At 32.2% G+C, this 14,002-nt stretch overlaps 1 protein-coding gene across 4 annotated transcripts in view; it reads left to right on the top strand.

The window, feature by feature from the left end:
• LOC134712155 (protein grainyhead-like) overlaps positions 1 to 9,882 on the top strand; it is a 30,397-nt gene extending 20,515 nt beyond the window's left edge. For all 4 annotated transcript variants that reach the window (XM_063573394.1, XM_063573405.1, XM_063573383.1 and 1 more), the window contains exons 4-17: positions 1,980 to 3,035; positions 3,570 to 3,718; positions 4,076 to 4,170; positions 4,401 to 4,465; positions 4,832 to 4,943; positions 5,280 to 5,377; positions 5,772 to 5,828; positions 6,264 to 6,438; positions 6,783 to 6,913; positions 7,413 to 7,459; positions 7,690 to 7,778; positions 7,990 to 8,075; positions 8,491 to 8,555; positions 9,013 to 9,882. In XM_063573394.1, the coding sequence (XP_063429464.1) occupies positions 1,980 to 3,035; positions 3,570 to 3,718; positions 4,076 to 4,170; positions 4,401 to 4,465; positions 4,832 to 4,943; positions 5,280 to 5,377; positions 5,772 to 5,828; positions 6,264 to 6,438; positions 6,783 to 6,913; positions 7,413 to 7,459; positions 7,690 to 7,778; positions 7,990 to 8,075; positions 8,491 to 8,555; positions 9,013 to 9,139 (2,352 nt within the window). In that variant the 3' untranslated portion in view covers positions 9,140 to 9,882. The remainder of the gene's footprint in view (positions 1 to 1,979; positions 3,036 to 3,569; positions 3,719 to 4,075; positions 4,171 to 4,400; positions 4,466 to 4,831; positions 4,944 to 5,279; positions 5,378 to 5,771; positions 5,829 to 6,263; positions 6,439 to 6,782; positions 6,914 to 7,412; positions 7,460 to 7,689; positions 7,779 to 7,989; positions 8,076 to 8,490; positions 8,556 to 9,012) is intronic.
• Positions 9,883 to 14,002: the final 4,120 nt, after the last annotated feature.

Raw genomic sequence — 14,002 nt, 5'->3', positions numbered from 1 at the left:
TGTGAACTTGATGGCATCCTGCTCTATTAAGCTTCTATACATTTGTACTTATTTAGATTGAAATTTAATTTAAAAACGTCTCATCACACCATATTACGTAAGAAAGTCAACCACACTATTCCTTTTAATTATTCCGTGCAAAAAAGTTAAGTCCTTCAGTCTATTAGAGGTTTATGAAAAGAAACTATTCCTATTAAAGTGAGGGGGCAAGGCAAAATATTAAAAAGTTTATTTAAAAATACTTGTACTGTGTGAACATTCAAATGCTCTGAAAGCGAGTTTCAAATAATACTTAAAATACGCGTTTTAATCTTTTATAAGGTTTTAGGAATTTGTCAGTATCAAAGAACAACTAAATAAATACAAATTTTGTTTTTGACATCCAGTGGCAAGTATTTCAACCATGTTTTGAAAAGGAGATCAAATTAAAACTGAAAATGAGCTACAAATATAAATAACAGTTGCTTTAATCCACGTCATTTGGCCTTTAATTAATAATAGTCTCATTGACAAACATACCACATCTCATTACTTCATACATAATAACTACTCTCTATAGAAAAATAGTTTTAAAAATATGCATCATAATAAGCATAGACAGTTTGAATATTTGTAACCTAGTCAGTCGTAAAATTTGACATCTTTTTGTAACATTCGTACAAGTATCTTGATTGTACCACATAGATAATTGATAAATTTTAAAACGTTTTCAATCATAAAGCTTCTTAACAATTCATCCAAATCCACCCTACTGTGATGCGTAGGAAAGGTTCGAATTGTGCATCACTCAGCAATACGCCTGCAGTTTCTATAAAAAAAGTATACTAATTGATTCGACACTTATATGGATGAATATTCATAAAAATAAAGAAATCCCATTTATGCTTAAACACAAAGAATGACGAAGTACATAAATCTAGAAGAAAGTAATTTCTTAAAAGGGTTCATATCAAAGAAATCATGCTCGTTATCTTCTTCTTTGGCGCTTGCTGTAGATGTTTTAACTTCTAATAGAACGCTTTTAAATTAAAAGAGTTCGAAAACAAATACAGGGAAATGTACTTTTATGTTGTGCTTCCCAAATTCAATCTATATGAGCAAGATGATGGCACATCGATATGTCTACATATTTCTTTAAAGCGAAGAGGAGTTTGCTAAAATATTGATATTTTTATTTAATTGTAAAACCATAGAAGATGAAAACCACTTGCTCCTGTACTGTAAGAATTAGAAAATATTACGTATAAAAAAGTCAGAGTCCTTTGTCATCTGCATCAAATATTTTAAATAATTAAAACAATAGTAAGTCAATGTCAGAGAGAAAACAAAAATCAGGTCATTATCAGAAAAAAACATTAACTTTTTTGTACAAGGCTGAGAAACTGGGGAAGGGCAAGGTTTTGCCGAGTCTTTCCACACTTCTGCGACGAAGACATAATAATATTTATTTTCATTTTTATGACGTAGACCAAATTGGTTTTAATACTGCAACTTAAATTGTTACATTGATGGGTATTTAAATTATAACACAAATTTCAAACTTATTTTCATCCCTTAATGAACCCCTGATTATGGAAAAAGTATTCCATGATGAAATAGACGTTGCACAAAATATAGCTATGTTATTTTATTTAGGAAATAAACACAAGTAGTTGCAGTGTAAATACAAACTTTTGAGAAACTGAGAAAAGGCGAGGTTTTACAAATCCCTTCACCAGTTTTGTTCTAAATACAAAAAAAAAACATTATACTTTTCTGACATTGACCTAATATTGTTTTATACCTTTACTTACATTCATACATTGATAGCATTTTAAATACTTAATTCATCCCTTTCTGAACCCCTGATTGTGGAAAAAGTGTTCCATGATGAAACTGACATCGCAGAAAATAAAGATGTGTTACTCTAAGTAGGGAATAAACAAAACTAGTTGCAGTATAAAATGTCCATGATTTTATTATTTGATTTAAATTTTCAGGAGCTTGTGGAAACTCAGGGAATTCTAGAAAATGTAACGAATAACAGGGAAGTGAGAAATGAAAGTGACATTGTGTTCTCATCTGCAGAGGATTTATCATCATGTATCACAACTAGTGCTTCAAATCACGATTCAGATGACGTCATTTATACCACATCAATAGTGCAATCCCAAACATCTCCTAAACCAACATCAGATTCATGTATCATTACAAACTGTGACAAAGTTCTCCCAAATTATATCGAATCAATTAAACATAAACACAATGGAAGCAAACATCAGAATGAAATACAAAGAAATATTTATGAAACAAGACCAACTAAAACAATTGTTAAAGCACTTTCAGAAAAAATAATGAAAAATAAAGTAAGTCAGCAAGGCGTGACAATGCCCCCGGGCAGTACAGTACCGTTGACTAATGAGAATAACGGTATATCTGCAAGTGCAATATCACGTGACGATAGTGTGTCTGATCCAATAGAAAAACCCGAGGAGTTCCAAAATGTCTCAACGGGTACTTTAACGGCGCCAAACACGGAATCTCCAGTCACAACTTCGTTGACAACACAAGATAATAGTGAAAACATGTCTCATCGTTTAGGTTCACATACAGTACTTGAAGTGGACCCTGTGTCCCTTCATATGTCAGTCGCTCATAATAATTGTTATCCAGATATGCTAGTGAACAATTTGCAACATTTAGTAAGTCTACAACAATCTACAGGCATTAGTATCCAAGAACCAATAACAACAACGCCAATGAGACAGAACTCGTATCCAGTAACGACAAACAATTTCTACTCTCAGAACGCCAACTATATGTATCCTCCAGTGACGTCATCATTAGAGAATCAGGTAGCTGACAGAGATATAATGTTGGAACGCTTTATACAACAGCAACAGTTTTATCAAGAACAACAGCAGCAACATCATCAACCAGCACATCCACAGACGTACCCGTATGCTACCAACATAAAAGAAAACTACACAATGAAATCTCCTGATAGTGGATATCACGAACCTTGCTTATCTCCAACAGAACAACAGAACTCATTGGTAAGCATACTCTTCCGCATGTCCTTTAAACATTCAAATACATTTTTTTTAATTCAATTTTCTTTTGAAATATCAGTTGATAGAAATAAGGAAATTCAACGACGAAATTTTAATCAAAATAGAAATAAGGAAATTCAACGACACAATTTTAATCAAAATTTAAATTTCAGCTCCATTATTATTTATTTGTCTTCATTAAACCAAGTTAATACATGATTTACACGATAGATGTTTATCAGAAAACATATAATTATTAAAGATTAAACGTGAGAACAAATATAAGACATTTGATCTTTATCTTCAACGATTTTCATTAAATGTAATAATTTGATAATTAGTGGTGTCAATGATATAATTGAGATGGAAATGATATGTTTTAGTCAACGTAACCCAAGGGATTTTGTACACTTTTTGTATTATTGAAGTTTCGTCGGAAAAAAATAATACAGTTCTATAAATTGAAAGAATTTAAGTGAAAATTCAGCAAAATAGGAATTGCACATGTGTTAATGAAGACACATTTTTTTCTTCTAGTTTTATAAAAAGGAGGACAGTAATTTCAATGAGACGCCTGTTGCACCTCAGAAAACTGGAAAAAGACGGAAGTCGGCGCCAGTGGTATTTCCTAAACAACGATGGGCGTCGGACAAACTAACCGCATATCACCCGACGATTCCAAAATTGTAAGTTATTATTAAGTCTTGCAAATTGACTTTTCTGTATTTTTTACGATTTTGATGGAAAAGTTAGCTTCTTTTTAATCATAAATGTGTTTGCGAGGAAAACCAAAAAAAAACCAACTTTTTAAATTCCAATTAAGTACCTCCTTGCAATTAATGTTTTAGTGATATTGTGGGTATATCATTTATTTTTGCGGTATTGTGTGTAAAGATGTATTATGGTGGTATTGCCAGTGTGTATATCATGTATTTTGTCGGTATTGTTTGTGTATATCATATATTCTGGCGGTATTGTGTGTATATCATTTATTCTGGCAATATCGTGTGTAAAAATAATTTTATGAATTATTATCTTTTCAGAGAAATTAATCCGACTGGTTATAATTACTTTATGGATACTCCGATCTCGACTTCAGTGCGGTTTGATGAAGACAGAATCACATATGTAAACAAAGGTAAAAGCTTGCTTGTGAATGCATTTTTCGCTTATTTTAATTCTTTGTTCATTTTAATTTTAATCCAAACGTTTTTAAAATGGTTTGGTTTACATTTAGACAGACTTTTTTGTCAGAAACATAAAAAATAATTTTAAGACAGTTCGACAAATATATCTAAGCAAGAATATAGAAAAAAACCCAAGAAAAGTGTACATGCCATGTATAACAACTTATTTTATATTTTACAGGCCAGTATTATGCATTAAGTTTGGAGTTTGCAGGGGACAGAATACCGCCATCACAAATGGTTAAGGTAAGCACTTTTAATTCTGTTATACTTACTTCATGTATTATGTTCCCGCAGTAATTGTTTATTCAACATCGTAACTTATACGTTCAGAACATTTTATAACAAGTTTCTATGTGCATTGATTTTGAGTATTGGGTTTAACTAGACAAAAAGTTACTAGTGCTCTCCTTTAATGAAAATTCAATGTGTTAAACTCGTGTTTACGTCTTTACCCTGACCTCTTTGTGCTCCACTTCGGAAAAGGTGAACTCATACACTTGTAGAATATCTTATTCTCAATACCAGTTCATTGATGAATGATAAATCTATTCGTTATTTTATACAGTACATTCATCTAGAAATCCATGAACATTTTTGTTTATTTTACAGTCAGTAATCATGGTTGTGTTCAGGGACGACAAATCACTTGAGGACGAGAGGAAGGCATGGGAATTCTGGCATTCACGGCAGCATAGCTATAAGCAGAGAGTCATTGATATTGGTAAGCAATCATATATATAGTTATAAGTAGTATCTTCCTTCTCACTTCCTTGTAGTTATTGAGTTTTATGCAATAAAATGGAAATTCAGCCTATAATATTGTTTTTTTACACAACTTGAAAGTAAAAAATATATGTTAAAACCTTTAAAAAAATCAGGCTGATAATGTGGCACATCATACTCACGTTTTTTTCTACAGTTTTGACTGGTCAGTGTTGCTTTATTCAAAGCAATTGTCATTTGTTAATCCATATCAAATACAAAGTTTTAAGAGTAAATCTTAGTTTGAAATAGATTCGATGTTTTAACTGATGAAACATTGTATTGATATTTTTAGATACAAAGGACAGCCAAGGTGTACAAGCCAGTAATATAAACGAGATTGCATTTAATGCCGTGGCTGTCAAATGGAATCCAAGAGACTCAAATGTTAAGGTAAACAGTCATATCAATCAATATTTACTATATAGTGTTCAGTTGTTTTTGATGTTTAAAATAACGATTTTACGGAATTTTTTCACACGAGAATAATTTTATGTTTATAACAGCATTTTTCTCAAATGAATAAATGTTGCTTTGTAAGTTGCAATAATGTATAATTTCTGTCAATGTTTTTACGTAATTTACTTAAATTCCGAATATCATATGCAGATTATGACAGCATTGCTTCTGGATACGTAATACGACAGTCTATATCTTCAACACCGCTGCATCAAACACTCTGAGCTTTAAGCTTTAATCACCAATATTTCATCAGTTTGAATGAATATAAATGGCTTTTTCATCGATTTTCTTTCATTTTAAGTAATAAAGTTTTTAATGATTACAGGTAAATGTGGCGGTACACTGTCTCAGCACAGATTTCAGCAATCAAAAAGGTGTCAAGGTGTGTATAGGTTTTATTCTTCATCAATTTACCATTAGGTTTTTATGATGTTACAAGAAAAATTACTAATGTAATCAAAATCAATTTCATGCTCTCAGTTGTTGGAAATTGAATAAATGAATATAATTGAGATTTTAGTCAATAGAACAAATAAATATTAGTTTTGGGAACATACATCTACAAGGCTTATCTGAATTGTAATATGTATAATACGTATTAACCAAACGAAATTTGAAGTGCGACAAACGCACATATTGATCAAATGTATGTATTTCACGCACTTGCTGTCGGTAAATTTATAAGTCAGTACAGAATGACAATAGTTAGCAAAAGTACCAGGACAAATGCATATTAAAAATCGAAGAAGATTTAGTTTGATATAGCTAGATATTTTATAAGCTAATTATCTTTAATGTTTGCTTTTTTCTTTTAAAGGGGCTTCCATTACACATTCAGATCGATACATTTGAAAATCAAAAAGATATATACCCTATCCACAGAGGGTATTGTCAAATCAAAGTCTTCTGTGACAAAGGGGCTGAAAGAAAAACTCGAGATGAGGAAAAGAGACGAACTGTTAGGACTAAAGACGGACAAGAAACAATCAAACGTGAGTTTCCTCTTTTATTTCTTTTTCATTAAATTTAGTGATTTCCAGTTATATATTTATTGTCAATTGTAAAAAGTATAAGTAAAACTTACCTTTACTGAGTTGCTTACAAAGGCAATTTTGGATCCTCAGTGCTCTTCGACGTTGAACTTGTTTGGCTTTATAAATATTTTGATATGAGCGTCACTGATGAGTCTTATGTAGACGAAACGCGTGTTTGGCGTACTAAATTATAATCCTGGTACCTTTGATAATTTGACTCTTATTGACAGTTATCTCATAATTTTTTATAAAACCATTTGAGAACCTTGATTACATTTCGTATTACCATTTCCCTCTATCAGGAAAACGAAGCGAGATGGAGATGCATTGGCCACCATGTGAACGATCAGCTTTCTACAGCATGGCCGACTCCAAAACATTTCCAGTTTTGTTTACCCCAGTCAGTAGTGATCAAGATGACAGCGTGAATAAGGTAAGTTATAATACAATGAAGTTTTATTTTAATTCTTTGAAAGGTCTAAAGTTGATTTATATCAATTTCCATTATGCAAAAACTATGTATTTTCAAAAAGTAAGATTTTATTACCACGAATTTTTTCTCTCCTGTTTCTTTAAAATAAGTTTTCCTTGTTTTCTAAAAGTTTAAATGTTACACCAAACAGTATTAATTGGTCTTGGTCAAACTGATTTTGAAATTCTTAGATGAAATGACCAAATTGTTTTACATTGTCTTATCGGGGCCTTTTATAGCTGACTGCGGTATGGGCTTTGCTATTGTTGAAAGCCGTACGGTGACCTATAGTTGTTAATGTCTGTGACATTTTGGTCTTTTGTGGATAGCTGTCTCATTGGAAATCATACCACATCTTTTTTCAAGTATATAGTCTGTAAAATATGTTGAAACATTGCTATACAACTGATGTATGCGGTTTTTCTTTCATATACATTGAAATTTGTGTTATTTTTTTCAGGCAAGTCCTATGAGTATAGGTGTGACAGATGATGACGGAAACTCCAGGTAAGAACACATTTAAATTATAACTTTTAAACATCTTCATTTGTTACAAAAAAGTAAAATAAATATTTAGTTGATCGTAGAAACCTTAAACTCATGTCAGTTAGTTGTTCTAAATAAAAAAAAAAGAAAGTTCAGAATAGTTAAGGAAAAAATAGAAAAATGGTGATTTGATTTTTTATTGAGTAGAAAAATATGAGCTCTGGAAATAATTTTGCTTTATTTATTTACAGTTTGACGAGTGCAGAAGGATTTGAAGATATACTTTGTCCGCCTGCAAAGAGAAGCAGAACAGATGCATATTATCATGATCTCCCAAAAGGTACGTTTTTTTTTCAGATATGTCTATTAATTATGTTGCATCTTTTATCATAACTAATTAAAAGTTGCTGTTCAATATATTTATCTACAATTTCGAAAGTTTAAATATTACTGGAATTGGAAATTAAAAAAAATCACTGAAACAATAAAAAAAAAAAATAGAATTTATGAATTTTACGTCATGCAATTATATCGTTGTTATTATTTTTCAGTGTTATTGTATGTCCGAGAACACAACGAGACAATATATACAGCACTAATGCTACGCACACCAACTCTTCAAGGACTTCTTCAAGCTGTAAGTAGTTCATTTTAAATCTATTTTATGCCCCACCTACGATAGTAGAGGGGCATTATGTTTTCTTGTCTGTCCGTCCGTTCGTCGTAGAGTTTTGACCCCAATTTCACGATCCACTAAACATAGAAAATGAAAGTGCGAGTGGGGCATCCGTGAACTATGGACACATTCTTGTTTAAAATGATGATCATCATTAGTACTTGTTGAATATTTAATACATTCATGCTATTCCAGTTTATTTAATGTTTACACATTTAAATCGTGAACCTTTTGAATACGCCTGCGCAATTACATATCAGTACTATTATGTCAGTATTATATGGTTAGCAATATGATTACGTTTGAAAGAAGAATACTGATGGTGTGTAAACGATTACGTGAATTAAAGAATTAAAGATATTTATTTCATTTAAAGGTTGAAGAAAAGTATAAAATAGCAGCTGTTAAAGTCAAGAGTACTTACAAAAGATCAAAGAAGGGGTGAGTAATTAAACTTACTAGAGAAAAAAAGTGCACATTATTAAAGTTTAGAATATGGAAATTTACTTTTTTGAATAAAATCTTATAATGATAAAATTACATTGGTATTTGTTACATTCTTTCCACCCTGTGAAGTTTACACATAATAAAATACTTATAACAATACAAGATACTTTTAGTATAACATTTTTATGTTGTAACTATGCAGGGCAACACGAAGATGGTAATTAAATAGTAGGCCTTACATAGACTTTATAAATAAAAGAACAAAGAACAAAAAAAAATGCAGCAAGGTCCTGAATTCAATATTAAAAGCGTTTTACAAAAGCCTTCTGGATTTAAGAATTGGTCAGTTTAATGTTTGAATTGACTGTGTCGTACTCATCGTCGTCGTCGTTGTCCTATTCATTGAATACTTTAATAGCTTTAAATTAAATATGTTTATTTTATTTTTCAGAATATTGGTCCGATTAGATGACAACATAGTACGACATTACTCTCACGAATCTACGTTTGTTATAGAACTCAATCAAATGAACGATGACAAGGACTATGAAATCATTCTATCGGAACTGGATGTCTAGTTCCCTATCATGTGACATTATTCCATTTCATACAGTGCTGAATTGTTGAATTTACGTGTTTATTTGGGACTATGGTTGGTGGGTTGGTGCTAAACAAGCATAATACTATGATAATCTATGACATATGAATATGACAATGTGACATACTGCTGACAGCAGAGATCTCTAGTCTTTCTTGTTCCATTTTTGTGGCATTATATACTCCTTAATGAGGATTTAAACGGGTACAGTGCATCAACAAAATATCTAGTCTGAGATCCTGGCTCACAGTTTTACACAACCGACGTGAAACATATATTGGGCCGGGATACCAGGCTACAAAATTTTCAGAATCAGAATAATATACTGATCTTATGATTCCCTGTTAAATTACACTTTAGTGTTCATAGAAGAATTAGAAAACACATGAAACATACCCGTTTAGACCCTCTTTGTTCGTCTAAATCTCTTTTACAATACTCTTTGTTTTCTATTGAAGAATTGTTTATACCAAAGTTGATATTTGTTTTGTCTATGTTTGTTAATGTTTTTGTACAGAGAATGTGTATAGTTATTTTTGTACTTTTTAAAACCTGAGGTACGGTTATTTGTCTCAATTCATTGTACATTGTATAGATATATCATTCATGTCACATTCCTTATAAGCAATATTTTGAGTTTGGTCAGATGAATTATACGACCAAAATATATTTATAACAGGGTATGAAATTGAAAAAGAATCAAAATTAAAATATGAAATTATACTTGCAATCATGTTTTCTCTTGTAAATATGTAATCCACCAACAGGTAAATATGTAATCCACCTACAGGTAAATATGTAATCCACCAACAGTGATTTCCAATATGTAATCCACCAACAGTGATTTCCAATATGTAATCCACCAACAGTGATTTCCAATATGTAATCCACCAACAGTGATTTCCAATATGTAATCCACCAACAGTGATTTCTATTGCTTTGGATATACAGGAATTTGAATGTTCTTTTCTAATAATTTTTAACGGGTTGACTGTTGACACACATACGAAAACAAGTATCTCTCATCGCCGTGCTGGCAATATCAGTTAAGGATTGTCTACATATAAAATTGTATAAAGAAATCGTGAAAAAAATTGGACTGTTTAAAATATATTTGAACAATTGAAGAGGACAATACACTATTGGTTAATACTACTATATCTTTATTCTCACAAAACCAACGCAAAAAAATACATCGGTATACATGGATGACAAATACAACAATAGATAATTTGAAATATTTACAGAACAATCGAGAGAGGTTACAAATGTTATATTTTTTTTTATCAAAGAACAAAGCTTCCTAAAACTAGTTTCCTGTACTTTTCCTGTTCTTTACTGAAATTCAGAAAAATTAGGGTGTTACTCTTGTCAACTTATACAAAAGAAGATGTGGTATGATTGCCAATGAGACAACTATCTACAAGAGACCAAAGTGATACATACATTAAGCAAGAATGTGTCCAAAGTACACGGATGCCCCACTCGCATTATCATTTTCCATTTTCAATGGACCGTGAAAATGGGTAAAAAATATAATTAGGCATTAAAATTAGAAAGATCATATCATAGGGAACATTTGTACTAAGTTTCAAGTTGATTGGACTTCAACTTCATCAAAAACTACCTTGACCAAAACCTTTAACCTGAAACTCGCACTTTCATTTTCTATGTTCAGTGGACCGTGAAATTGGGGTCAAAAGTTTAATTTGTCTTTAAAATTAGAAAGATCATATCATAAGGAACATATGTACTAAGTTTCAAGTTGATTAGATTTCAGCTTCATCAAAAACTACCTTGACCAAAAACTTTAACCTGAAGCGGGACAGACGGACGAACGGACGGACGAACTGAGGGACGAACGGACGCAAAGACCAGAAAACATAATGCCCCTCTACTATCGTAGGTGGGCATAAAAAAAAAAAGTATAAGAAATAGATCATTAATCATGATAATAGAATAAGTATACAGCTTTCTTACAAGCAAACAATCCATAACTGTACAAATATAAGGGTATACACTACAAACACGGACACACATTCTACTGAATCCACACAGCACGAGTAACAAACCCTGCAGAAAATATAAAAACGTTTACTTCTATTTTCCAAACCTCGCAATAGTTATGAAAGGCATATATTTGCGTCTGCAGAAGGTCCTGTACTGTTTCTGCCAACTACACCCATGTTATCTTCGTATATTATGATGAAAAACTTTAAATATATTTCAAAATTCTCTTTCAAGATCTTCTGATGGTTTTTTTAATAAGTCCTGAATATTTTTACTGGCGAAGAATTCTTCTGAATCCTTTAAAAATAAAGAAAATAGGAGACAATATTTCTCCGTGTACGCCGTTGTCACAAGCATATATTCTCAGTGTACGCCGTTGTCACAAGCAAAGTATCCCGAATAACAATTGTATATGATAAACGAGATCATATTTGATATATTAACCTTATAAAAGAGGGACGTAAGATACCAAAGGGAGAGTCAAACCTTACCATTTATATTGTTTAATAACATTTTTTTAAAACAAACTAATCTCGCCATCGAAAGCCTTCTCAAAATCTGTAAACGCACAGAATTTATTGTTTTTGTAACGCAATAATTGAAACAAAAACACAGGGTAAACATATCATCTAAAGTAGAGTAGTAGTTTGATATACTGTTAGACGAGCAGTATAATTTTCGGAACATGTTGCACACATACGTTTAATATCAACACGTAGAACTACTTAAATAAAGGCTAAAATGATTGAAAACTTCGTGAAAGATCGTCACAAGCTTTCAATATTTCATCTATAATACATACTGCTATCTGTCCACAAAAAAACAACACCATAAGGTTCACTGAATTGGATTTTCACAACGGAAACCATACCCCCCCCCCCAAAAAAAAATAAAAATAAATATATATATATATATAACAAGCAAGTCTATCTGTGTGTAGGACAAGACTACTTCAAAAGGAGGGTATTATACATTACCTATAAATAATGACTTCACGGTTCAGCTAGCAATTAAGCTATTCAACGATACTACCTGTACCTACATACTCAATGCAATTGGCTGTAATTCCATTCAAAACTTATATATAGAAATACATGTTTTGTACCATTTTTTTGCAAGATGTGTGAACAAAACACCTGTCATACGTTTTATACCTGGGAAATGAAAGCATTACAATTTATAATAGAAGGGTCAGATTTCTATGCTGTTTTTATGTCATTTTTCCCACCGGTCTAAGTTGTTCTCTTTTCTTTTCAATTACTTGATATGTTTTGTCGCTCATGACAATAATAAAAATAGAAAAATAGCAGACATTAAAAAAAACTCTTTCAGTAGATCCCAGCGTGAATAATTGCATTTGATGCATCATCAACGTAGACACTAAAGAAAAAAAGTAATATCTTATATTGGGTGTCAATTCAAACTCTTATGCCTTGGTTGAAATAAACCTGTTTTGGTAACTTTTTCACTTTATTGGGTGGGGACGCTGAATATACGTAAACCGATATCGCAAAAAAAGTGAGCAACATTTACAAAAGCAAACTGTTGAATATTATACAGGTTGGTTTACTATTTATTATATTCCTAACGTCCAGTGACAAATATTTCGTTCATGTTCAGGACAGAATCAAATCAGTTATAATGCAATCAATAGGTTTGAGAAGAGGGTCGTCGATAATGATGCATGCACGAATTTGAGACAGAGGTAGACATTTTGTATTTCAAAAAGCTTCTTTTGGGTCTCTTTGTTCCACATTTAATGATTGTTTTACATTCAAAGAGTGTGGCACCACCCCTACATGAATCCTTTAGATTCAAAACGGACTAGTTGATGTGTATTTAAAGAACCCCACGGACTCCCTTTTTAGCATGTGTTTTACGTTTTACTTCAGGAGGGGAGAAGCCCATGGGTGATCCCATTTTTTTTTATGCCAGTCAATCCTTGTGGTTAACAATGAGAACATCCATCAACTGCACTAAATGGTACCATCAATTTTGAATGGGTCAATCAAAAAGGGTGGATATTGAATTTAAACTGCAACTGGGAGAAAGGTGAATGTTGGAAAGTGTCAGAGTATACTGAATTTAGACTACCACTGGGAAAAGGGTGTAAGTTGGAAAGTGTACGAGAATACTAAATTTAGACTTCCACTGGGAAAAGGGGGCATGTTGGAAAGTGTACGAGTATACTGAATTTAGACTGCCAATGGGAAAAGGGAGAATGATGAAAAGTGTCAGAGTATACTGAATTTAGACTACCACTGGGAAAAGTGTATAAGTTGGAAAGTGTACGAGAATACTAAATTTAGACTTCCACTGGGAAAACGGGGAATGTTGGAAAGTGTACGAGTATACTGAATTTAGACTATCACTGGGAAAAGGGTGTAAGTTGGAAAGTGTACGAGTATACTGAATTTAGACTATCACTGGGAAAAGGGTGTAAGTTGGAAAGTGCACGAGTATACTGAATTTAGACTACCACTGGGAAAAAGGTGAATGTTGAAAGGTGCCCAGGTATACTGAATTTAGACTACACTGGGAAAAAGGTGTAAGTTGAAAGTTTGGTCGTCGTTTCAAAAGTGAGGCATTTGCCTCCATTACGCTACGGCCCTGGTTGAAAAGTGTCAGAGTATACTGAATTTAGACTACCAATGGGAGAAAGGGGAATGTTGAAAAGTGCCCAAGTATACTGAATTTAGACTTCACTGGGAAAAGGGTGAATGTTGGAAAGTGTGCGAGTATACTGGATATAGACTTCCACTGAGAAAAGGGGGAATATTAAAAAGTGCCCGAGTATACTGAATTAACACTGCAACTGGGAAAAGGGGGAATG

This window comes from Mytilus trossulus, chromosome 1 (assembly GCF_036588685.1).
Source record: "Mytilus trossulus isolate FHL-02 chromosome 1, PNRI_Mtr1.1.1.hap1, whole genome shotgun sequence".
Classification (NCBI taxonomy): domain Eukaryota; kingdom Metazoa; phylum Mollusca; class Bivalvia; order Mytilida; family Mytilidae; genus Mytilus; species Mytilus trossulus.
The sequence above is the reverse complement of the archived record's forward strand: the minus strand, read 5'-3'. Positions and strand labels throughout refer to the sequence as shown.